This window comes from Phoenix dactylifera, unplaced genomic scaffold, assembly GCF_009389715.1.
Source record: "Phoenix dactylifera cultivar Barhee BC4 unplaced genomic scaffold, palm_55x_up_171113_PBpolish2nd_filt_p 000164F, whole genome shotgun sequence".
Taxonomy (NCBI): Eukaryota; Viridiplantae; Streptophyta; class Magnoliopsida; order Arecales; family Arecaceae; genus Phoenix; species Phoenix dactylifera.
The window spans coordinates 608,653-634,229 of record NW_024067706.1 but is presented as its reverse complement, the minus strand read 5'-3'; the positions used below and the strand labels follow the sequence as shown (position 1 = coordinate 634,229).

Genomic DNA, 25,577 nt, shown 5'->3' with positions numbered 1-25,577 from the left:
TATGGTTTGGAATGTTAGATTGCAACATGAGTCATTTTGTATATGATTTGAGGTGGATTAATAGCAAAAGGTATATAACAGGAGATGAGGTATCATGAATAGCTATTCCAGGATTCATTGGCATGCATAATTGAGGATGCTTTATGCTGAAGGAATTTGGAGGAGGAAATACCTGAAACAACATAGGTAGAAGCCATGAGAAAGGACTTGGAAAAGCTTGCAATAACCCTATAGGTAGCCAAAAGCTTTGCAATGCTGGTTTTGGTACTCGTATCAGTACCTTGTTGGTATAGTGTTTGTATGTGTCAGTTCACGTACCAACACTTGGTATACTCCCCATACCTAGTATTATTTCAGTATTGCTATGGTACAATATGCCCAGTACTAGGCACTTTGTTTCGGTATGGCAAATTTTGGATAACCTTAATAGAAAAAAGCTAGGATGAGGGTCCTTGGACGCCACATAGTTGTGCCAAAGCTTGATGATTATGCTTATAGGGTATGAAGAACTGAGGAACTAAGGTGCTTCTTGCACCAGGCTTGTTTGTTAGCGGCTGGTGAGGCATGTGACGTATCATGCCATGTGCCAAAATGTAAGTCATATTGCACCCAAGCTCCTGTGCTGGTAATGACTTGGCAGCGCAGGTTTACAAAGGGTCAGGTGAGGCCTAAGGAAAGTTGGGTAAGAGTATGCGAAGGACAAAACAAAGCCAATAATAGCTAAGGATTTACTCCTTTCGGCCCAAATGTCTGTATAGTTTGAAGCCTATCCAATAGAATGAGGATTTTCACTTATGGTTGGTTACTCATTTGCCTTCGGTGGATTTCTATTTTCTAGCCCAGGATTAAAGAGCCACACTACCACTTGTTGTGCCTGTAATGCCCATTGGGTAGCACTTAGCACAATATGTACAATTTTGTGTTGTGCTGATCACTTGGTTAACCACGCTGCGGAGCAGACGGCGAACAAAATGGGTCCATGCTTACTTTATTGGTCCATGTTGGGCTGTATTGGCATGTGTATTTTTATGTTATCCACCTAGGCATGCAAATGGGCTGGGTCAAGGTCAACTCAACCTGACCTATTGATGAACTAGACTGGGCTTGAATTTTGCCTGATCCAATTTTAACCAGAGACATGCAGCTCCAAGCCCGGTTTTGTCAGGAAAGGTTAAATTGCATTGTAGCCCAGCCTGTTCTGACCCAAGCTGGCTCTATGAGATTAAGGTTTCGTTTCTTGTTATACCAAAAAATCTTTACTTTCTTGGCCAATTTGGTTTAGCTAAGTGCAGATGATTCTGTCTCTTACAAGAATTATTTGACTTTTGATCTAATTCAAATTCAAACAAATACTATATATAACAAATAGTTATGTAGTTAGTATGCATACTTTATATGTATGTGTATACTATATATGTTTCATATGTACTATACATAAATACACAGGCTGGGCAAAAGTCAGGACTGGTCAATGTTGATCCGTACCTGGCCTGAAACTGGTGCACGCTTAAAATGCGGAATCAGCCGAAACCCCAACAATGCTGAAAGTGTGTCTGGACCTAGCCCTTTTTTGGGGCTGGACCAATGGATTGGCTCGACCCATTTTCATCCCTCCGTCCACCAACATGGACCTTCATGGGGTGACACAGGATGGTACTCGAAAATAGTTGGTACGTAACCATGTATCATGCACCTTACATGGCAAGTTCTGCATAGTATGATATACAACCTCAGATCCATAAATTCCAGATGTGGTTCGCAGAAACTGTGATGTTCATTATATGTATTATTTCCTATTCAAGGTGGAAACTTAAACAAAAGAAAACCTAATATGGTTTTATGTTTCTGAAAATGATAAAAGGAATCTCAAAGACTCAGATTGGGCCGATATACTCTTCCAAAGGCTAATGATAGTGTGTTGTTCTGTCTCAAGGTTAAAGAGAGTCACAGGTTGTAGGATCTTATAGATACAATCACCTATATATCATAAATTCTTTCTTTTCTTTTTTCTTTGTCTAAAGTTTTGGATATGATGGTAGGCATATTAACCAGTCGTCTTCTTTTGTTTCCTTTTTAAGTCTTCGATCCTCTTTCTTCTATTTTCATTTGCCTATGGTTTCTCTGCAAATCAGCTGTTGACAAGTTTGATTAGATTTCTTATTTAAAGCATGACATGTATTCGTCCCAAAAGAATAAATAAAATCTATTAGAGACCCCTTTTTCTCATAATACATGGAAAACATAAAATTCTTTTTCCCCTCTCCCTCTCTCAATATCCTCTCTTTGGTAAATCCCTAAAGGTTGACAGGAAGGCCTAAAACCTTTGATTCCATTTATAATAATGAAAACACCAGAAAGCTTTTCAAAACCATCTCTGTTGTCTGTGAGTGCCAGTTAAAAGGTCCTAAGATTGGATCCTAAACCTGGAAACCCTTGGAGAATTAACCTTCTCTTTTCTCCATAACCCTAATATTTGTACAATCTGCCTTGATTTTTGTTCTTCAACTGCAGGCCCAGAAAGACCTCAAATCTAATAGTTCCTCCTGTTTGGCCAACTATTGCTTTTACATGAAAAAAGTAGCTTATAATATGGTTAAATTAGATCACAAATGGATGTTAAGTTTGATGATGATTTTACAAACTAAATTTTAGGTAAATGTAGTTGACATGCACCGGAGGAGTCTTATAAAAGGCTTGTTTGGTTGCTTGTACTGAAGTATTGAGTAAATATAGTTGCATGGAGTTGGCACACCAACAAGCATCTATTGCAACAACTCCAGTTGCAAAGTGTACCTGTAGTTTTCCACTTGTGTTTGGCTACTGTAACTCAACAAATGGTCTTTTGCCTATTTGTTGTGTTTCAACATTCAAACCTTTTATTGTGGTTAAAGTACCTCTGACTGTAAGATACCATATACTTAGACTGCTGCACCAGAGAAAGGGGAGTTGCAATTCTTTGACAGGAAACAATACTTTAATCCATGCTCAGGCTTTTTTTTGGATACTTTCCATTTCTCTCTCTCTCTCTCTGTGTGTGTGTGTGTGTGTGTGTGTGTGGGCACGCATGCACAGGCGCATTAGTATGCATGTGTCTTTTTGCACTTGTGTGCTGCAGATATTCAATGAAAGATATACCTATAGAATTTTTAATGAGAGACAAGAGAACCATCTAGAAGTGCATGTTGGCTGACAAATGCATGTTTGTCTGTTGCACATCTCTGTTTGCACTTGTGTGCAGCAGATATTTGATGAAAGATATATCTATGGAATTTTGATAGGGGTAAGTATCTTCTATAAGTGGGTTTCTGCATTCTTTTTCAATAGTGGTAATGGCTAATGTGCCACCTAAGTCAGCTAAGGCCCTGACATTTGTTAGTCAAAACTCATTTTTATCCTATTCATGCCATGTTGGCCTAAGCTATTTGTAAGATGGCTAACTTTAGGCTTTCTTGGCATTTCACTGAACCCTGACATGTGGGCTATTGGCCAAGGGATTGTAGTAAGCAGTGAAGCCCATCTGTGATTTTGGTGGACCGGCATGTCGGTAGCTCTGTCATCTGTCACATATAAGATATACGTCTGGTTTATACATGTTAGAAGGGGTCTTATGTACTTTATATGTCAAGTTATTAATCATAGAGTGCAGCCTATGTTTGGTAAGAACATTTCGGCATGTGTTGTTTGTACCATCAATGTTCCCTATCAATCTTAAAGCTTCATGTTTATAAATGTGGCGTCACATTTGTTAAATCCTGTGACTTGTGTATGATTTATCTTCTTTTTTGAAAGCAGATCTGTCAGCAATTTGAATTCTTTACAAACAAGAAGAGTGGCAGACATATAAAATTCAATACTTTGTTAACCACATACGAAGTGATATTAAAGGATAAAGCTGTGTTATCTAAGATTAAGTGGAACTACCTGATGGTTGATGAGGCTCATAGATTGAAGAATAGTGAAGCATCATTGTATACAACTCTTTCGGTGCGTCACCAGTCGTTTATGTCTTGATGAATTACCTTGGTTGCACTTTACATGCTACATTAATGTTAGAAATCTAGTCCAGAGTTACTTTATATAAATTGAAGAAGTTTTATTTGGGCACAGGAATTCAGCACCAAAAACAAGCTTCTTATCACTGGTACCCCACTTCAGAACAGTGTTGAGGAGCTATGGTGATTTTTCTCTCTCTTGAAGTTCTTATGTATAATATAGTTAAGTTACAAATGCAGATGTAAGCTTTTCACAAAGTGTTTTTTTTTGTTTTGCTTACAAAACATGGTAGCCACTTTTTATGTGCTTTTCTAGAACTTTGTATGCGGGCCTTCTTCTAGGCTTCAAGTCTGTGTTTGGATGAAGAGAAGCACGGAAATAGATTTTGCTAGACCTTTACTAGACCTGACATAACTTGCAAGGACTGATGGTAGATGTAGAAAATAGAGATGTCATTATGTAGTTATCTTTCATGTTATATGTTGTCCTGCTAACCCCCTATTTTTATATCACCATGTTGATATTTTCATAGTTGTTTTCCAGATACACTTTATTGCCCTATTGCTTTCTTTTTTCCTTTTTTGCATTGAGTGTCGATCCACTCAGGCTGCATGTTAATTCTGTATTATATGCCTTTTTTCATACAATTTCTTTGATTTCCTGTTATAACATGTTGGGGATTTGGCTTGAAGAGCTCAATGTCCATCTTGCTCCAAATATTTATAGATTTCATTCAACAACCTAATGACCCTGAATGGATATCTAGACCCAAACTATTGTTAAAGGATCATAAAGTAAAAGTTGAACTTGAATCCCTGAGAAAGCTAGTTTGGTAAAATTCCTTGAAAATTCTCATTGCAGTCATCTTTTATTACTTGCAAACTGTTGACAGAAGATTCAAGGTGCACTTGAGGTTCCAATATATGTAGCCATATTTACACTATATATGTCCACAGTGATAAAAAGCACCTAACATATTCTGCATCATCCTGTGGTACTCGATGGTCTTGTCCATAATATATGTAACTATATCTTGTCCATAATTTCAAATACCTTGAACTGTATTTATACTAGGCAGCTGTACTTATATGAAGATTCAACATCTTGATTATGTTGTGCAAGTTATTTCCTTTAAAAACATTGGCGATCTTCGGATGATCTGTAATGACATCATGTATGATGACTTATCAACACCATGCAATGCTTTCAAATGAACTGCTTTTGCTACTTTGATTGTGGCTTCTGGGTGTCTTATGATTTGACCTTAAGATGAATTTATTTTCCTGTAGTGATCCTGGGCATTTTTTTTAATCTATTCAACAGTTGCCCAGACTAGGCAAGTGACATGACTTCATGGAGGGCTATTGTTATGTCAGGAGCATGTTGTAGAATGTTCTTGAATCTTGGATATGGCCTGCAATTTGAAGATTTTTGAGTTTGGTTGGAAGCAGATCATTTAGCTCTTTGCACCCACAATTAAACTTGGTAGTTGCAAAAGAAATATCTTGTAAATGAGATGAAAGACTAAGATGTTCCATCACACTGTTTACTGAGTGTGTGAACCGCTAGAGCCAAATAAGGACATTTTGTGCATAACTGTGGAAAAAGATCCATGCCATGTATTCCCAAAAATAGATCCATTGTATGTATGCTAAGGTTTGCGCGAATAATATTTATAAATGCTTTGATACTCACATGATATGAAAACCTTTATGGATTTCACTAAGTAGAGATTATTTTGTGTATATATTAAGATGGTCAGAGGATTGGTAGATTGATTATTTTCTCATAATTGACAGTCGTATTATATTAGTTTATTGTTTTTGTGCTTTATAATGTCTCGTTTTGTTGGCTTGCTATTTGTCCTATCTTATCTTTTGGAGCATTATCGTTCATTTTCCCATTTGCATCTTAAAATTGTTAATTGAGTTTCTCTTTGTTCTTATTGGTGACAGGGCCCTCCTACATTTCCTTGATCCTGTAAAGTTTAATAATAAGGATGATTTTGTTGAGAAATACAAGAACTTAAGTTCTTTCAATGAAATTGAGGTACATCATTTGATTTGTCACCTTGCATTCTCATTTCCTTGTGATTTATATTTATGTGAATGGAACAAGACTTCACATGCTGAAGTCTCATTTTTGTTGCTTTTAGCTTGCTAATCTTCACATGGAATTGAGGCCACACATTCTCCGAAGAGTCATAAAAGATGTTGAGAAGTCCTTGCCCCCCAAAATTGAGCGCATTCTTAGGGTAGAAATGTCTCCTCTTCAGAAACAGTAAGCCCTTTCATCAAATTATGATTAGTTGTAAATTTCATTTTCATCTCTAGGTGTGTAAACTTATGTTTGTGTTCACATTTTTCTAGGTATTACAAGTGGATTTTGGAGCGTAATTTCCACAATTTGAATAAAGGTGTTCGTGGGAATCAAGTATGTACTTTCATATCCCAAGATGATGTTTACTTTATTTTGGAGTGCTGAAGCCAGACTTTTGTTGTCTTATATGATCGAGTATTTTCTTGAACTTAGATGCAAGATTGATATTTTTTGACAATTGATAAACATATTTTGCTTGTGTACTGATAAGATGCTAGTATGACTGTGGTTCGGTTCCGGTATCTGGTACGGATGGCGTACCAACATTCGATATGCTAAAAAATTTTCGTATTGTACCATATAGACACTGTGCTAGTGCGGCACCGGTATGGGGTCCGATATTGAGATAGCGAACTTTGGGATGCAATGCTATTATTAATTTTAATATGTCATATGCATTGAAACAAAATCATCTTCCTATTAGAAAGTTCTTCAAATATTCTAAAATCTTTCTATCAAATTCTTTTTCTAAGTTTTTACCAATGAAAATGCCACATTTCTATGAATTTCTGGTGCTCTAACAAGTCATGATTTTTTTGTGAATGCCATGGAGTATTTTTTTTTAACCTTCTCGTAAGTTCTGTTTGTTCACTTTTCCATCTGTCATATGCTTAAATTCTTAAATAATTTCAAATCCCAAATCAATTATTATGGTAATGTAATAGGTGTACTTCATGTTTTCTTTGGTCTATATTGAGTGCTAAGATCCTTTTACAGATAATTGTCCTGAGATAAATCATATATAATCTAAGAGATCCCTCACTAGTTGAGGAAAAGCTTACAGTTTACAGTATATTTTATCAACAGGATGGTTGGATCGCCTGTTAAGGCCTTGTCTGTTGTATGACTGGGTCCTAACATTTCGTGAGCATGTTTTATGTTTCTTGAACTTGTTATAACTGAACTGGTGGGTTAATCACTAAACATATAGGAGGGAATCAGATACTTTTATTATTATTTATCAGAATTCAAGTATCCTTTGCCTTAAAATCAAGATTTAAAAATTATAAGAACCTCCAAAAAAAAAAATCTAGAAGTTTCTTTATTGGGTGCAGGCATGTGTTTGGCTCTTATAGCCATGGAAAACTTTGTAGTTAATAGAGCAAAAAAAATAAGGGGTGCATATAAATGAATAGAATATTTCTACTTTTTTTAACATACCAAATCTGTCTGTAGTATGGCAAGATATTATTCTGTATATATCTGTCATGTGTAACTGTAAGTTGGAGCTTGTATTTAATGTTGTAATAGCTAAAATGTTGATTTGGTACTTCTGTTTTTTAAAATCATGCAGGTTTCACTCTTGAATATTGTTGTTGAGTTGAAGAAATGCTGCAATCATCCTTTCTTGTTTGAAAGTGCGGATCATGGATATGGTGGAGATAACAGCACTAGAGATAGTAATAAAGTTGAGCGCATTGTTTTGAGCAGTGGGAAGCTAGTAATCCTTGACAAACTACTTATTAGGCTGCGGGAGACAAATCACCGTGTTTTAATTTTCTCTCAGGTTGGTTTGTTGCCTGTACTATGCATTCAAGAGCTCCATACCAAAATGTTGTATTTTATGCAACTTGTTTTGTAAATCTGCTAAGGACAGTGAATTTTTATGCTTCTTTTTTGTTCTAATTTGTCTGGAAACAAATTTGCCTTACATATTAACTTGTGTTGAGTCTTTTCTGCAACATTTGTTGCTGAATGCTGATTTTACAATTATTATCTACTGAAGGAATCCAAAGCATGTTCTAGCCACTACAGGGCTTCTTGGATCCTGATGGCACTCACTAGTTACAAATAATTTTGCAATATTTGCACCTGTATTTTCTTTCATTACTATTTTATCTTTCTATACATCTGATGATACGTACTTAGAAAGTCCAAGTTCATTATTGTTTGGACACTCTATCGGTGATGCCCTGGTAGTTGTGTATTGTCCAAGGGAATTGGATATTGCACAAATTTTTGCATAATTGTAAAGATTGCCCGTTATAAAATCTTTGGCAATAAAATAAACGGCCATATATAATTTCATCAGTAACTATGATGCGAGTTCTGGCATTCTATGGATGCTTCAAAAATGTACCTGAAATTTGCATGTGCTGCTTTTTTTTTCTTCTTTTTGAGTAAAATGTGCTACTTATTGTTGATTTTGAGAGCCTTGAGGAAAGAGAGTCGAAGTTGTGTAGTTTGCTCTTCATCCTTTTAGTGATAGCAAGTTTGGACTTATACGGGGCGAGAGCGAGAGCGAGAGCGAGAGAGAGAGAGAGAGAGAGAGAGAGATGCACCTAAATGGTGGCATGTTTGGAGTTTGGAGAAAGAATATTGACACAACCTTCTAAGGTAGTTAGAGCACTTTGTAGGTTCTATGCAATACTTTCCTCTTGTTTCCTTCTAGATGAGTTGTTCTTTTGGAAATGGGAAAATATGGATGATTTTGCATTGCACATTTCATAACCTTGTCATTGCTTTGATCTATACCAAGGTTGGCCGAACTGATACTGAGACTTGTACCGGTTAGCATCCGATACTGGTCGGTACCGGTTTGAACCGAGTCGAATCGACGGAACCGTTCGGTTCCTCCGATTCTGTTTAGTTCCGTCCGATCCTGGCCGGTTCCGGCTGGTTCCAAGCTAGAGCCAATCAGATTTCGACCCCCTAGGGGCCAAAACCGTTTTCTACTGCCGAACCGATCCTGTCCGACCGGACCGGCCGGTTCGGGTCGGTTTAGCTTTCCTTGATCTATACATATCATCAAGTTTATTTAGAAGGTAACAACCAGTAAGCTTATATTGCAGTGTGTTGGAGATAAAGCTAAAAGAAACTAGGATAGTTATGGGATGCACCTCTTTGATGTAATACTTGTCAGAATGTTTGTGATTTTGATATGAAAATGGAAAGATCAAACTAAATACCATCAAGTTCATTTTCTGCTCTGATTTCTATTGACTATAGTACTTTTTGCTACATTACAGCAATATGAAGAACAAACTTACAAAGTTATCAGAATGTTATGTCATAGCACTGACCTTTTGTTGTCATGAACATTATAGAAAAAACAAATTGGATAATATTCCTGTGAGTATGCTCTTTGTTAATTTTGGAGACGGCTTGCCTAGCATAGGCATATGACCAGAATTTAGCCTGATAGAATTTTCTTGTAGACAACTTTAATGTATTTGATGTATAGTAGGTTTATTTCTATTTTTGAAGAGTTAAAAAAAATGTATGTAATTATGTTATTTGTCTTGCTTGGCATGCAGATGGTTAGGATGTTGGACATACTTGCAGAGTATTTATCGCTTAGAGGATTCCAATTTCAGAGGCTTGATGGTAGTACAAGGGCTGATCTGCGCCAGCAGGCCATGGAGCATTTTAATGCACCTGGAAGTGATGATTTCTGTTTCCTTCTTTCAACACGTGCTGGTGGGCTGGGCATTAACCTTGCTACTGCAGATACTGTTATAATATTCGACTCAGACTGGAATCCTCAAAATGATTTGCAGGTTTGAAGTTTGGCAGCGTGACTATTTGTCTAGTTTGATACTTTTTTTCCCCTGTTATTAACTTTTTTAGGAATTTCACATAGGCAGATTTTTAGCCAGCCAATTAACTACTAGTTTGATGATGTTCTTGAGATATGCATGCAGCATATTGACACAATGTAGCCTTTTCAGTTGATCTTTAGTTTATTGTTTATAGGCAATGAGTAGAGCGCATAGGATAGGACAACAAGAAGTTGTCAACATCTACCGATTTGTTACTAGCAAAAGTGTGGAGGAGGATATCTTGGAGCGTGCTAAGAAAAAGATGGTAATATTGTTTTCTTTTTTTTTCAGTAGTAAGTTTGCACAAAATGAAGTTTGTATATGAGCTTCTTAATTTATTCTTTTCATTTCAGGTTTTAGATCACCTGGTTATTCAGAAGCTAAATGCAGAGGGAAGACTTGAGAAGAAAGAGACGAAGAAAGGCAGTTCTATGTTTGACAAGGTGAATCACAATAATGTCTGTGCACTTAAACAGTTTGACAGATCTTTAGATACGCACACATACACACATGTTAATTGGGAACTAAACAAAATTTTTGTCCATGCACTCTGCTTGTTGTAGAATGAACTTTCTGCAATATTGAGGTTTGGAGCAGAGGAATTGTTTAAGGAAGACAAAAATGAGGAAGAGAGCAAAAGACGACTTGAAAGTTTGGATATTGATGAAATTCTTGAGAGAGCTGAGAAAGTTGAATCTAAGGGCACTGATGGGGAGCCAGGAAATGAATTGCTAAGTGCTTTCAAGGCAAGAAGTTAATATGAAAATTTAGAGCTTTTAAAGCTTTTTTTTCAAGCCTATTGTTAGACATGACACTGTTATTTGCTTATATTCTATTTTCGCCTTTTCTGTTGCATTACAGGTTGCCAATTTCTGCAGTGCTGAAGATGATGCAACATTTTGGAGTCGGTTGATACAACCAGAAGCTGTGGAACAAGCTGATGTATGAACTTGTGCCTTAACTGATATATCGTGTATCTAGTAGTAGTTGTTTACTGCAAAATTTTAAATCCTATAGGACGGAGGCGTCCTGGTTTTTCCATGGAACAGGATATCCAGCTGTCCCGTCCCATCCCATCCCAACAGCAGTCTCGGTCATGCATCTCAATAGATATCGTCCATCTCTCTCCCCTACTTCTGTCCTTCTTTCCTTTCTTTTCTTTTTTTTTCTCTTCTTTTTTTCTTTTTTTTTTCTTTCTTTTCTTATCCCTTCCTTTCTTTTTTTCCTTTTTCTTCTTCTTTCTTTCTCCTTTCTTCCTTCTTTCCTTCCTTTCTTTTTCTTCTCCTTTCCGTTCTTTCATCTTTCTTTGTCATTCCTTCTACTTTTTCCTTTTCTTCATCTTTCTTTCCTTTCCTCTTTCTTCTCTCCCTGCATATGGGTTTCGGAGTTCCGACCCTATCCAGGTCCCATTTTCTCACTGGAATGGGATGGGATAGCTGGGACGCCCCCTGTCCTGGTAGGATGTGAAACCTTGGTTTACCTTGAATAAATTAGTTTGTAAACTGATCATGGGTGATTGTTGTTGAACTATTTCTGCTGTTTTCCGTGCTCCAGGAGGAATTGAATTTATTTGTATCATTTTTATGTCGTGCATGTTGTAGGAAGCATTAGCACCACGTGCTGCAAGAAATACGAGGAGCTATGCTGAAAATAACCAAGCTGAGAAAAGTACAAAACGGAAAAAGAGAGCCCTTGAGCCTCGAGAAAAAGCTCAGAAGCGTTCAACCAGAGCTGCGGATGCTTCAGTCTATTCATTGCCAATGATTGAGGGAGCAACAGCTCTAGCAAGGGAGTGGTCCTATGGAAATTTATCGAAGAAAGATGCTTCACATTTTGTCCGAGCGGTAAAGTATCACTTTCTTTTAGAATCTTTAATTTTTTTTCTGAAAATCTATTGTACTCAGATTAGAACTTGTTAGATCATTTCAAATAATGCCATTATGAATATATGCAGTGAGTTTTTGATATGTATGTTCTATATGTGACAACGTACATTGCAATTTCATCTGACAGTGTCCATATTGTTAGTTCATGTCTCTTGACATATACATTATTGAGTTTTTCGCATCTATTCATCATTCTTTCTTCCCAGTTCCATCATCTTCCATTGCACCCCTACTTCCCTGCTTCCCAGTGTCCCTCATCTCTTGAGCTCTACTCGATCATCCCATCTGCTCGGTGGCCCTTTAGTGTCCTGACTCCTGACATTGGTCCTTGGTCATCTGCACTTTTCTTCGACTCATTTAAACTCCCATCTTTTCTTCGTTGCCATTGTCTTCCACTCCATCCCTCTCCTCTCTCTCTCTTGCGACTCCCCTCTTTCACTCAGAAAAATGCCCACACACCAATATGAGGTTTGCTCAAGGATTCTTGGCCTGACAATACCTGTTTGTTCTGTTAGTGCCATATCATTCCACAGAGAAAACTGTATTTGGGATGCCCACAGGATGCCTGTTTGCTCAAGAAGTGGGTCATCCTGGCTGTCTTGATTGGTATAGTTTGGACTGGCTGGTTCGCTAGCCGGGTCACCCGGTACCAGCTGGGACTGCCAAGTCCCTTGCAGAAAAGAGAGCTGTTGTTGGTTTTCTTTTCTCGTGTGTTCAGTCACGGAAGAGAGCTTAGAGAGGAAAAGGGAGAGAGGAATGGAGAGGAGAGAAATGAGAGGATGTGATAGGATTATTGTGCATCTGTTGAGGTCGTCACCTTCTCCCTTTTTGCCATTTATTTGGCTAAAGTTTTAGAAAAAAAGGGGAAAATCATGCCAATATTTTCTTGTTTGGCATGAAATTCTGGTATGTTGCACGGTGGGGATCAACTTGCCCATTTAGGAGGCTCAAAAATCCTATTTAAGAGTCTAAAATGATCTTAATTTCTTTGACAACAAAAATTAAATAATAGACAATAAAAACAAAGCTGTTTGTTGGGATGCCAACCCATCTTGAATGTCGGGATGAAAGTGTCCTGGTACTGTACTGACTTGGGACTAGACCAAGATGGAAGCCAGGACTAAGTCTTGAATCCTCAGGCTTATTGCATACTTGTCCCCCCAAAGTTTCTAAATTTAAATATATGCCTTTTTTATCTGTTGTGCATATACTAGATATCCCTACCATCATGTTCTGTTTATTGCTGCTCGCTAAACAAAACTTCAGCAAGGATAAAGTCTAACCTAAGTTGAGAAAGTGCAAAACTGTCCCTCCATTGACCTAGGAATTTGCATACCTCTGTGGCACAACATGACATTGGAGATTTTTTGATGAGGTATAAGTGAAATGGTAAGTTCAATGCTTTAGCTCTTAGTAATTGAATTCTAACATACAGATATGGCTGGTGAACTTTGCAAGGCATCACTATAAGCAATTCATGCCAGATATTTTAGATGCATGCTTGCAATTTGTACTTTTAATGAGGCAAATGTGTGGCAAGTCAAACTTTGGATGATATTTGTGCAGGGGGGACAAAAAGCTTGTAGATGTCTGTATTATGGAATTTTATTGATGTGGTTTTGGATAACTGAACACCTTGTTCCAGTGTTCAACACCAGCATCATAAATCACCGATAACCAATATCTAGGCAATATAGTTTGTTTCCATTCAGTTTTGGTTGACAGTGTGAATTTGTTTACATGGTTTATTTCTATATAATGTTTGACAAGGAAATCACTATTTTTTCTGAATTCACATCAGCAATGATCAATGTTTTAAATTTCCATAGGATAGGGCCATCCCGGTTTCCCCGTGGAACAGGATATGCCATCGTCTTGCCCCCTCTTAACATTTGGGATTGGGGATATCCCATAACACACCAATTGTGATAGTGGAACGATGGCGTGACGGTCCTGTCACAATACTTTGGATAGTACCCTGTCTCGGCATCCCATGGGATGTCCCACGGGGGTTTGAAACCATACTAATGATTACTAACTAGTTCAGTGTTCTGAATGGCAGTGGATTGAAATAGAAGAAAGGATTAAAAGGAAGGTATGATAGAGTGGGAACAAGGTTCGCTGTACCGGTCGGTACTGAGCGTATTGTACCCGTATCGATGGATTCCGGTATTGGTACGCCAATGTCGGTATGTCTGGCGTACCGCATACCGTACCGTATCGACACTCGGTATGCCTATACTAGTGCGACACCGGTACAGGGTTCGGTATCGGTACAGCAAACCTTGGTGGGAAGTGGTGTTTCCAGTGGCAGACATGTATGGATGTGGTCCTCTGGCCACGCCACATGCTCTATGCACGACTATATATTGGGCCAGATTGTATATGGGTCGAATAGACTGCCCACTTAGCATTATCCGTCTTTATCTGCATAGGTGTGGTGGGTGGCTGGACTTGGGTTATGGTTAGGTTGGATGCAACTAGAGCGAACCTTGGTTGCAACTTGCAAGTATTGCTGACAATGTTAATTTGTTAAGATTGCTACAGTTATCGGTGTTAGATATTAGGTACTATCTTGCAAGAAGCTATTGTTAGTCATTATTAGCTTCATGACAATGTTTAATCATGTAAATTTAAATCCTTATGGAATTCTGATGCAGATATTGAGTCTAGATGTGGCGATAATGTCTCCATATTATATATTCTTTTCTACGGTTGTCCCAAATATAACTATTTCTTTCATTACTAGTGGAAGTCGTGAAGCTCTGGCTTAATGCCAAAAGGCTTTTGTCTGTTGTCTCACGAAGAGTTTGACTGTGTTGCTATACGTCCCTAATTTCTTAACATTAGGGGATGCTTTCTGTCAGTGTCAATGTTTGGACAACCATGAGTCTCGTGGATGCTTCATGTACCTTATCATACTAAATATTATCTCTTGATTCTATGTCATTCTTTTATCCCTGGTTATTTCCCCCAATTGTTATTACTCTTTGATCTGGTTATGTCCATCACCTAGGTAAGTTTCTGCAAAGTACAGTATGGTTATCGTCTTGCATATCTCAGATTTTATTTGGTTCACAATCCTCTCCAATCACTTTTCTACTCTTTTGAATGCATATTTTCAACTGTGATTTTTCCCCTTCAGCTTTTGTTGTATATTTAGAAAATATTAACTTTTTTATTAGTTTATTTTCCATGATTTAGTTGTGAGGCTAATAAGCTAGAATGTAAGGCCGTTGTTGATGTAAATTGAGCTATTCATCTGCTCCCTCATCTGCTTCGGCATCTCCCAGCATCTAACTGTGATTTTTTCTTTTTAATATATATAAGTTTTTTTTTTCATTTTTAACTTCCTTATAGGTCAAGCGGTTTGGAAACTCAAGCCAAATTGACTTAATCGTGGCTGAGGTTGGTGGTATAATTGAAACAGCTCCTCCTGAGGTCCAGATTGAGCTATTTGAGCTGTTGATTGATGGTTGTCAAGAAGCAGTTAGAAGAGGAAATATGGATGTGAAGGTTTGTCTCATAATATGTCAATGATGTGATGATGATTTTTCTCTCCTATGTGAAAATGAGATTAATAATTGGTTGCATTGCCTGTTTATTTAGTTTGCTTTTCTGGCGATATCTGTAGGGAACTCTTTTGGATTTTTTTGGTGTACCTGTAAAGGCATATGAAGTATTAGATCGTGTCGAAGAGCTTCAGCTTCTAGCAAAACGCATTGGACGATACAAAGATCCAGTTTCTCAATTTCGTTTGATAACACAACATAAAAGCCCACAGTGGTCAAAAAGCTGTGGTTGGAATTCAGGTAAATCTCGACTCCCTATTATATGCTTGTTATTCCAGTAAAATCCTGATGGTTATTCATCTTGTACTGATTAACTGTTATGTTTCTGTTCCAAATTTCATCAGTTGATGATGCAAGGTTGCTTCTTGGAATACACTATCATGGATATGGGAATTGGGAAAAGATAAGGTTGGACCCTAGGTTGGGTCTTACAAGGAAAATTGCTCCCGTAACTCTTGGGGAACGGGAAACTTTTTTACCCCGTGCTCCTAACTTAGATAATCGTGCTAGTGCTCTTCTAGCAAAGGTATGCTATTCTTCTAACTTGACTATAATCTTTTATATGGACATGACCCTCATTTTAAGCAACGGTGTAGTATATTCTCCATTTATTTTTTCTTCACCTTTGGATAATTGTGCTAGTTGTTTGCTTGATTCGTTCTATTATGAGTTTCATCGGTAGAAATGTCTCTGCATAACTTTTTTCTCCATATCATGATGTTCCAGTTATATCATGCATGTTACTTGTAGGTGTTGTACACTTAATTGCTTATATGATCGTATGGCCTATCTAATGGATTGATTTGATGGCTTTCTATAATTCTGGAACTTCACCAACATAAATTGTTATGACATAATTTACTACATTTTTGTTGATGAACTGTTGAATGTCTTCCATCTTGTTTCAAGTTCCTGTAATTATTGTCTAGTAATGTTACAATTGATAAATTGCAGAGAATATACAGACCCATCACAAGTAATTTGTTTGCTTAGTCTCAGATTTCCTCATCTGGGCTTCAATGTAAGTTGGAAATAACCATTAGACCTCTGGTTCATCTGTCGATAGCGGTTTTTAAGTTGAAGACGTCAAACACATTGATGACTTAATTTTTTTAAATAAAAAAAAATTAAGTGAAGTCGGCAATGGGTTTGAAGACTTCTAACTTAAAAAATCCAAAAATAAAAGGGCCCTCCTTCGTGCCTCTGTTTCGAATGAAACGTTCGAAACAAGGGCTCGGAGGTGGAGCCCCGCCTCTGAGTCTCTCCGGCCTTCGCCTCCTCTCGGAGGCTCCTTGGCTTCAGCCGGTCGGCCTTGACTGGCCTCTCTCTTCGCTCCTCTCCCTCTCCCTCCCTCTCTCTGTCTCTCTCTTTTCCTTTCGTTCTCCCTCTCCCCTGCTGTAGAAGATGTGTCGATATGGGCTTGGCATGGCACGACGCGGGCCCGTACCGACTCGTCCTGCCGGGCAACTGGTATAGCGCCTGGTACTGGTTTTGCCGTTCTTGATTTAAAGCACTTATTGTGGATGGCTGATAATTGCTTGTACATGGCCTAGAACATATCCAAGTAGGTTGAAAGTTGGAGAGGAGTATGTGAAATGGCTTAGTCAAAATTTGGTGGGAACTTGTCCATTCATTTACTATGTTTGTGGACTTTTATTTAATGTCTGAATTAGACACATGTAAGGGTTTTTCAAAAAGCTATTATCAAAAAATCAATTCATTTGACTTTTCAAATAAAAAGAAGTGTTTGATATATTTGGCATTTGGTAGTCACATATTGTAGAACTACCTTTATGCATGGGCTTACCATTTTTGTAAGGAGCAATCTTACAGGAAGCTAAAAGTTAGTTTTTCCAGCTTCTCCTAAAAGCACTTTTTTGACTTCTTGTGAAGCAATTTTTAAATGATATCGCCAAAGAGCTAATGCTTTCAGGAAACACTTTTCTTTCTTTTAAGAGTTATAAAAGTACTTTTATTAAGAGAGAGAGAGTTTTTTTAAAAAAATTTCAAGAGTTCTTGTGGGACGTGATTTTGATATTGTTTGAGTACGATATATTAAAAGGTGAGAATCTTGTGTGTATACATGTATATTTCTATGTACTCTTTCTCAAATTTAAGGGGTCATAATATTTGCAATATTTTTCATCTGTAAACATGCAAAGATGGCTTTTCAATTTTGTGCATTGATTTGTTTCTCAAATTTGGTATGAAATGCAACAATATATTTGCTTTTATACATGTTAAAATGTGCAAGAAACCCATGTTTTTTAATTCTATTTTCATGAAAAGAATGACAGTCCCAGTTTGCCTTTTGAAGTTATTCTCTGATTTATAAATTTTATAGGTATGAACAAGATATAAAATGGTCGAAAAGCATTGAAAAATAGAATTCCCCAAACCAGAAAGCTTATGAATCTTCTTAAGAACAATACAGAAGTGTGAGTTCAGTTCTGGGAACATGAATTTTACCAACCATATTTATCATTAAAGTTATTTAGAAGGAAGAAAAATTCATCCAGAAAATCTAGTGAAAATAAGTTATGCATCAAATTTGACCCCATTGGTCAGTTTCAGTTAGTTGCAGATATTCTAGAACCTTGGAATTTACCGGAACCAGCCCATAATTAATTAATCCAGAATGACTGTTATTGTCAGGTCAATATTTCGTTTTGGTCGGGCTTGGCGAAAGCCAAAATATTTTGGCTAGTGCTGCAATTTATACCATTGGTTCATTCTGAGTTTCGTAAAGCATTGTGTTAAAAGAGAATATACAGATTGCAGTTTTAGCAAATATAGTAAAAGAATGAGTTGAGTCTAGATTGACGGTCAAGACATGCTGTAATCATTTTTGATATTTTTGGGATCTAAAACATTGGAGACATATGCAATATAATTAGAGCTGGTTATTTGATGCATAAAATGGCAACATAATGGAAAACTTTATGTAATGCCAATAAGGCCTATAATATTGCATGGCTTAGAATGTTGGACAATAATGAAGGTCTAGGAAACAAGTGAACAAGGTCTGCCGGTTCAGCTTGTACAGTACCGGTACGATACAGCGGTGGAATGCGGTTCCGACTCTTTTGGGGTCGGAACCGAACGGTTCCTTGCCCGTACCGGTGCAGTTTGCACCGGTATAAGCCCAGTACCAATCGAACCGCATTGGTTCGGGCTTGTATCGGTGCGGTACTCGCAGGGAAAAAGGGGGGAAGAGAGGAAAAGAGAGGAGAGAGGGAAAGAAGACCTGTCGCGCTACCGGGCCTCTTTCTTCCTCCTGAGCATCTCGCGGGGAAGAAGAGCTCCTTTGCTTGTAGGAGAGGGGGGAAAGAGAGGAGAAGAGAGGAGAGAGGGAAGAAGAGAGGAGGAGCTCGGGAAGAAGAGGAGGAAGAAAAAGAAAAGAAAAAAAATAGAGAGAGGCCACGGGGAGCGCGCACGGGGACGTGGGCGTGAGTGGGGAAACACATCCCCGACTTGTGCCCGCGCGCGTTCCACGCGGTGGGAATCGCGGTCGATGCGCGGGGAACCGCGCGGGTGCGATTCCCCGCACGGGCTCGCCGTGCGGGGCAGCGAGCCTACGTGCTGCCCGGCGTGGCCGCTTTTAATGTCGCGCTGTCACTCTGCAGCATAACGCGGACGCGTGCGTCTGCATGCGTCCGTGTGTTTTTTTTTGTTTTTCTTCAGAACCGGTTCGGTTCCGAACTGGTACTGGTATTTTTTTTTTTCTCTTCAGAACCGGTTCGGTACCGGTTCCTCACCGGTACGTCGGTTCGGTCGGTTTGTCTAACCTTGCAAGTGAACATGGTAGAAATGAGAATGCTCGGATGAAGTGTGAAGTAAAAAGTCACTCCATTAGAGGAGTTGTAGGTCGTGGAGAATTGATTGAGATGGTATGGAGATATATAGATGAAGATCTGAGGGGGTATGGTAAGAAAGGGGTAGTCCAAGGATGTAGGAGGTGAACCAATGGTAACATAGTTAGAAATTTTGAGAAAGGAATGCTGAGCAAATAAGCATTCGTAGAGTGAAACTCATACTCAAGTGACAAAAGTAATAAGTAACATTCTGATACTATTCTGAGTTGGTTTGACTCTGAGCTTTCTTGAGTCCTGCAACCTAGGAACTTGATCTTGATTACTTGTTGTCCTTAATCTAGATCCAATAGTTTTTTATGTTCACATAGTTTTAGATTCTCGCATTGTCATTCTATATCTGCTTGTGATGGCCCCATAATTTCAGACAGCACAGATTATGACTTAAGGTGTACATATCGCTGCACTAATAAAAATATTGAATCCCATTTCTTGGGCATCAACCTTATCATTCTTGGTTGTTGATCTGCTTTGATACTGTTCTTCCTAAATCTGAGTGGTCTAGAAGACCCATTCACGCTTCTTGATCGATAAAAAGTTAAAACATGATGGAAGTCCACGTGCCTACATATTAAACTGACTGTCAAAAAATGTGTTCAATTAGTATTACATGTACATACTATAATAAATTCCAATCTGCTGTACAGTAACTTTGTGTCTATTGCACCGATATGTATTTTTGCATGTTTCATAGAATGTATGCATGTGTTTCGAGTGTGCTTATTTCTTGTGTGGGTTATGGCTTCACTTAATATGTCCTCTCTTTCTAGGAGTTTGCTAGTGTTAGTGGAAAGGGATCTAAAGTTAAGGGGTCTCGTAAAATTGCTAAGACTGAAGTAGATAACATATCAAGAACATCAAATAGTCGATCAAGAGATGCAAACTCAAAGTTGCCTAAAGTGAACCCTAGATCAAACAAAGATCATATTCAGAGACACCAGAAAGCAGAACCTCGGGTCAAAGAAGAAGGTGAAATATCAGAGTCTGAGCAAGAAAGGTATCAGCAGTTCAAGGAGGAAAAGTGGATGGAATGGTGTGCAGATGTCATGGAGGAGGAAGAGCAAACATTGAAACGTCTACAAAGGTTGCAGACTACCAGTTTAGATCTTCCAAAGGAAAAGGTTGGCCCGATTTTTTTGTTTAGTCATGTTTTGGAGTAGGGATTATATCTTGCTGTTATTTTTCATTGTTTCCATTATGTACTTTCTTCAGGTTCTTGCTAGAATTAGAAAATACCTCCAACTTATTGGAAGAAAGATTGACAAAATTGTTCAACAGCATGAAGTATCATATAAACAATCACGTAAGTTTTTTTCTTTTCAATCTTGCACCGTTGTTATATCAATGTCATTTAATGCATACAAGTTTTGGTTCCTTCTATGGTCTCTAGAGATATTAATTGCACAGCATAGGTTTCTTTTTCATTTTTGTTTTTTATATAAAACAGAAATATATATATATATATATATATATATATATATATATATTTATGTGACATGCATTATGCCTACTTTAAAAAAATATAGTTACCTATGATGAACATCCCTCTCGAGATGCAATTAAATGTGACATTGATGAATCAACATGTTAAACAGTTCCATTGGGATGCTGGTAGGGGCGGCAATGGGTGAACCCAGAACACACCCCCTCCCCCTCCCCCCTTCAACTCATTTAAATTTTCATCCATCAATTACATATAGATAAAAAGTAATGCAAAACATAGGATGCAAATATGACAATTTTACAAAAAAGAAAATATCGTTTTTAACTTGCAAGTTATCATCATAAGCTTAAAAAGTTTAGAAATTTAAGATATATCACTATAAAAAGCTAATCAACTATGAACTAATAAAAATGCAATAATAAGATATGAGAAGACCGCAAGAATGAACTTGTTCTGTTGGCCAATATCCCTTCATAGTTGCTAACATGGCTAGTGTACCTTCATGCAAGTGATGGTGCTATCTTTACTAAAATGTGCATCCGAGTGAATGAGGCTCCTGCCACTGCAGGATCTAGAGAGTGTTAGACTTTGGCAGCCTTAGCATGTGTGTGGAGAGGCTTTTTCTATATTTCGAACCAATGGCACCTAGGTCAGAATGGAGCAACCTTGTTATTGCACCAAGGCCTGCCCTATAAATTGCTGTGTTTGCTGCATTTCAAAAATCTGATATCTTTCTGTTATATTTGGACTTAGGTGACCCACTATGTTCAGGAGCTGAACCCAAAACCACCCATTTATAGACGGGTTTATTTTGGGTTGATTCACTTCTAACCAAATTTAAAAATCGCCAACACGAACCTATTTATTTAGGGTTGGTTTTTGCGGTTTGGTGGGTTGGGTCAACTTTTGCCACCCCTAGCTGCTGGGCTGTCTTGGTAGGCTTATTGTTGAACAGTATTTTTGCTTGCTGCAAATTGGATTGCTAATATTTCCTTAGGATTTGTTTGATTGCAAGGAATTCCAAGAAAAAGGAAAAGAAAAATAAGGCTTTTCCACGATAAAGGAACAGTTCGGCAGCAGACTTGTTATAAGCTTTCCAAATCTGTTAATTTTCCGATGAAGCAAACAAATGGAAAAGTAGATTTTCAAATAAAAATAAGTTTTCCAGTTAATTTTCCTTGCAACAAAACAGCCCTTGGGATAATATGAAAATCATTTCACCTTCCTTGCTTCATGCTTTAACCAGAATGACAGCATAATTTTTCGTGTAGTTAGTTATCGGGGCTGTTTTCTATGCATGCGGGGTAAGGCTGTAACCCTCTACAAACCCAGCAACGGCAGGGGCCTTATGCACTGGACTGCCCTTTATAGTTTATCTTTGGCTGTTACCATAAGTAGTGGTTTATATGCTACCTGCTTTAGTAGATTTTCATTATATAACATTCTGAGATTGTTATCTTTTATGCATCCCATGTACATTTGCACTTCAAATGACTCGGCTCCAAATGGTACACAATATAAGATACTAGTTCTCTCTTTCAGCTATGTAGGAGTTCCTTTCTAAACAATCTTATGTTGCTTAATATTTTTAGCCATATAGAAAGAAAATGTTTATCTTATAATTATATTCATTACAGGAATGACAATGAGATTGTGGAATTATGTGTCTGCCTATTCCAATCTGAGTGGTGAAAGGCTATATGAGATCTATGCGAAACTTAAAGAGGAGCAAGCTGAAGTGGGTGTAGGACCCTCCCATCTCAACAGTTCTGCCCCAGGCCCTGCTGACAGAGACAGTGATACAAGTCAGTGCCCTCTGTTCAGCAATGACTTGCGGAAAAGACCAAGACCTTATCAATTTCCACCCCAATCTTCAGAAGCATTTCATAGGAATCACACCTCAGGAAAGACAGAAGCATGGAAACGTCGGAGAAGAACAGACATGGACAACCAGTTCCTATCCCAGCCCTCCTATCAACAGCCCATCATAAGTAATGGGAACCGCATACCCGAACCAAGCAATTCTGCAGGGATTCTTGGTTGGGCCCCAGTAGAGATGGGGCGATTTGGCAATGGAAGACCCCGTAGAGCACATCCTGGCCGCTTTCCCCCAGGACAGGGTCATATGTCAGAACTCTAGTCTCTAACAGTCCATCACCATGATGATGATATTTTGTTGTATGAGAAGGTGAAGCTGCTTTCACCAGGTGGCTGCCACCCTGCAGTTAAATTTACTCAAATTTTTTTCTCAAGGAAATAAAGGTTTGCCGATCCCATTTTATGATCTTAAGGACCGGTCTGAAGCTGCTGTTCCATGTTGAGAGAATCTCATGTCACAAAATGGTGACCATGTGAGAGGAAACAGGTCTAGATTCTTCTGACTAAAGCCAAAAGCTGCGTTCAAGAGGTGAAAACGAAGGATCTGCAAAAGTTTTGACAGGGTGAGTTCGGTAATCCATACAACAGCAAGAAGGTTTTAGTTGAAATTTAGGAATGTTGCTTCACATCAACAAAATTGCATCCATACATGTCCCAACCCTTTTCACATGGGAATATGCTGAACAAATCCTATAAATTAAAATTTTAGTTGATTCTTGGTTCTTCCTGCCTATGTTGGCACTGCAATGATATACTTTGATAAAGTTGTATAGTTGTTTGACTTTTTGTTTTACAAGTACATATTTTTGGAGAATTGAGATCGATTTGTCCATCAAATTGATATGCCATGAAATCACATTTTGATCATCATTTATTCTCACATGGAAAGATTCTAGGTGCATCTTGTACTTTATTGTTCAATTCTAGAATGCTGCGGAGCTGGCTTGGGTTTTTTTCACAAAGAACTTAATTAGCACATGAAGTTCTTGCTTTCACAGAATCGATACCAATCTTCCGTTGAGCCAACAATGCATGCGATGCCAAAGGAAGTCAAGTTTTAAACAGCATATAATCAAGCATGAAAGAGTTATATTTCTTATTTTTATTTTCTTTCTATATTGTGGATGACAGTTGTTGGAATGACGTGATGCTAGGAGGAATCATTCTGTCGCTTGATCTTGCCTGGATCATAGGTCTAATCATGTTTTCTATTCAATTTCAGGTGGGGTGCTATGTTGGCTGGAGAGGAACGACGCCACTGCATTTTCTATCATTTTAGGCAGATGTCGTCGTTGTGCAATTTTGCATTGTGAATGCAGCAAGAATGAGATGATGTACGGATTTTGGAGAATCTTTATTTTTTTTTAATCAATAATATCGAACTAGTAAATTACAAGCCGAGAAGGGAGATCTGTTAAAGGCAGAAGGTTTACATCTATAATCAAGATTAAGTTGAGGACCAGGTCCTGGTTGATTTAAACTATTATATTTTAATAATTGTCTATAATTAATGTATCAATATGCTGTTATCTCTTTGGCATGACATATGCCTTGAAGGTGAATAAAATTTTCTGTATGAAGAATGGTCCTGTAAATACTTTCCAGGTTACGTTGAAAGTGTTGTTTTTGTTCAGACGAGACGATGAAGGCAATTTTACAGAGCTTTTGGCCAATATTGTAGGGAACCTGCCTAGATGTTATCCCGTTAACAGTATTTCAAACCATTTTTATTACCTTTACTATGTGCAGATTAGTTCTTAAATGAGTCTGGTGCAAGTTAGTGTCATGAACACTTTAATTAAAATCATAAGTGTTTGGTTCGCAAACGGAATCAGAATGATTGGAATAGAAATCGGGCCATATTTTTTGATGTATGTGGTTCATGGTTGGAATTGAAACAACCATTGAAATTGGGTGCTGGCTCAAGAGTTAAATTTTTGAAAAATAAATTGGATAGATTGGTATTTTGAAAAAAAATATTTTTTAAGTAAATCTTTGATGGGATGGGATTTGAATACTGGGAGTCAGGATTAGGTTTTGGAGAATTGAGATATTTTCATTCTTTTCAACCAAATAGCTGCCGGAGGGGGAGTCATTCACATTCTCTATTCCAGAGCTTAGCTTTCTCAAACCAAATATTTCCTTTGTTTATTAGCGCTCTGCGATCACAGGACTTTTTCATGCTAGCTGGACATCAGATCTGTTTGAGCAAACAGCCTAGTGTCGATATCTTCTGCATTGGTTTACTCTGACGTCACTGGCAGCTTAGTGAATGAATCCATGTGAGAATGCTTTTTTTTTTTTATAAAAAAAGAAAAAAAATTGTAGTGGATGTGAACAAGCTTTCTAGCACTAGAATCATCCAATTTCATCTTTCACAGGCATTCGGCTTTGCAGTCTTATGCTATGGAACTGAGTTTGTAACTTTTTCCTACTGCGTCACATTTTATGGGTACTCAAGTGCCCTTGTACCTTAAGCTCCTACTGTTGATTCTTTCCCTTGTACCTTAAGCTTCCTGAGGTAAGTGGTAGTTTTTTGATACCATGATCAAGTAGTTTACCCTACAAACTACAAACTTCAGGCAAGATGCTAATCTTGTACTTACGATCCCAGCTCAAGTGATATGCCAAGTTTGTAGTTCACAAGAGAACCTAAAATCTTATGACGAATCCACTTTGGGCGACAACCAAGCAACTTTTGTGAATCATTAAAGTTGACTCCAACTGATAATTGAATGTTGTAACAAGAGCCAAGGAGTGCTGACTCTTATAGGCAATTCATTAGTTATCCATTTGTTTCAGTTTTATAAAAATGCTAAAATTATTGTGCTTTTAAATATGTGTCTTATTTGCATTTCTTCTACCCCTGATACTTTGATAAACCTCTGCTTGTCTCAACACACTTGTACCAAAATTCTGAGTAGATTACGAATAGCATCACGGCCTTCTACCTCACTAGTCTCATTTCACTATATGTTCCTGCTACAAAAATTGTTAAGATCCATTGGTCA

At 37.9% G+C, this 25,577-nt stretch overlaps 1 protein-coding gene across 7 annotated transcripts in view; it reads left to right on the top strand.

The window, feature by feature from the left end:
* LOC103723392 (protein CHROMATIN REMODELING 5) overlaps positions 1-24,246 on the top strand; it is a 47,663-nt gene extending 23,417 nt beyond the window's left edge. For 5 of the 7 annotated variants that reach the window (XR_005507405.1, XR_005507402.1, XR_005507403.1 and 2 more), the window contains 19 exons: positions 3,793-3,984; positions 4,108-4,175; positions 5,949-6,042; positions 6,149-6,273; positions 6,363-6,426; positions 7,667-7,879; positions 9,630-9,872; positions 10,069-10,179; positions 10,268-10,357; positions 10,478-10,660; positions 10,776-10,856; positions 11,516-11,758; positions 15,161-15,316; positions 15,435-15,612; positions 15,717-15,898; positions 20,015-20,365; positions 20,457-20,547; positions 22,326-23,129; positions 23,789-24,246. Coding sequence is in view for 2 of the 7 variants with exons in the window: in XM_039117038.1 (XP_038972966.1) it covers positions 3,793-3,984; positions 4,108-4,175; positions 5,949-6,042; positions 6,149-6,273; positions 6,363-6,426; positions 7,667-7,879; positions 9,630-9,872; positions 10,069-10,179; positions 10,268-10,357; positions 10,478-10,660; positions 10,776-10,856; positions 11,516-11,758; positions 15,161-15,316; positions 15,435-15,612; positions 15,717-15,898; positions 20,015-20,365; positions 20,457-20,547; positions 22,326-22,828 (3,168 nt within the window). In the remaining 5 variants the exon portion in view is untranslated. Of the gene's footprint in view, positions 1-3,792; positions 3,985-4,107; positions 4,176-5,948; positions 6,043-6,148; positions 6,274-6,362; positions 6,427-7,666; positions 7,880-9,629; positions 9,873-10,068; positions 10,180-10,267; positions 10,358-10,477; positions 10,661-10,775; positions 10,857-11,515; positions 11,759-15,160; positions 15,317-15,434; positions 15,613-15,716; positions 15,899-20,014; positions 20,366-20,456; positions 20,548-22,325; positions 23,455-23,788 lie in introns of those variants that run through there. The other 2 variants (XM_039117039.1, XM_039117038.1) reach the window with 2 other exon arrangements.
* The last annotated feature ends 1,331 nt before the right edge of the window (positions 24,247-25,577 follow it).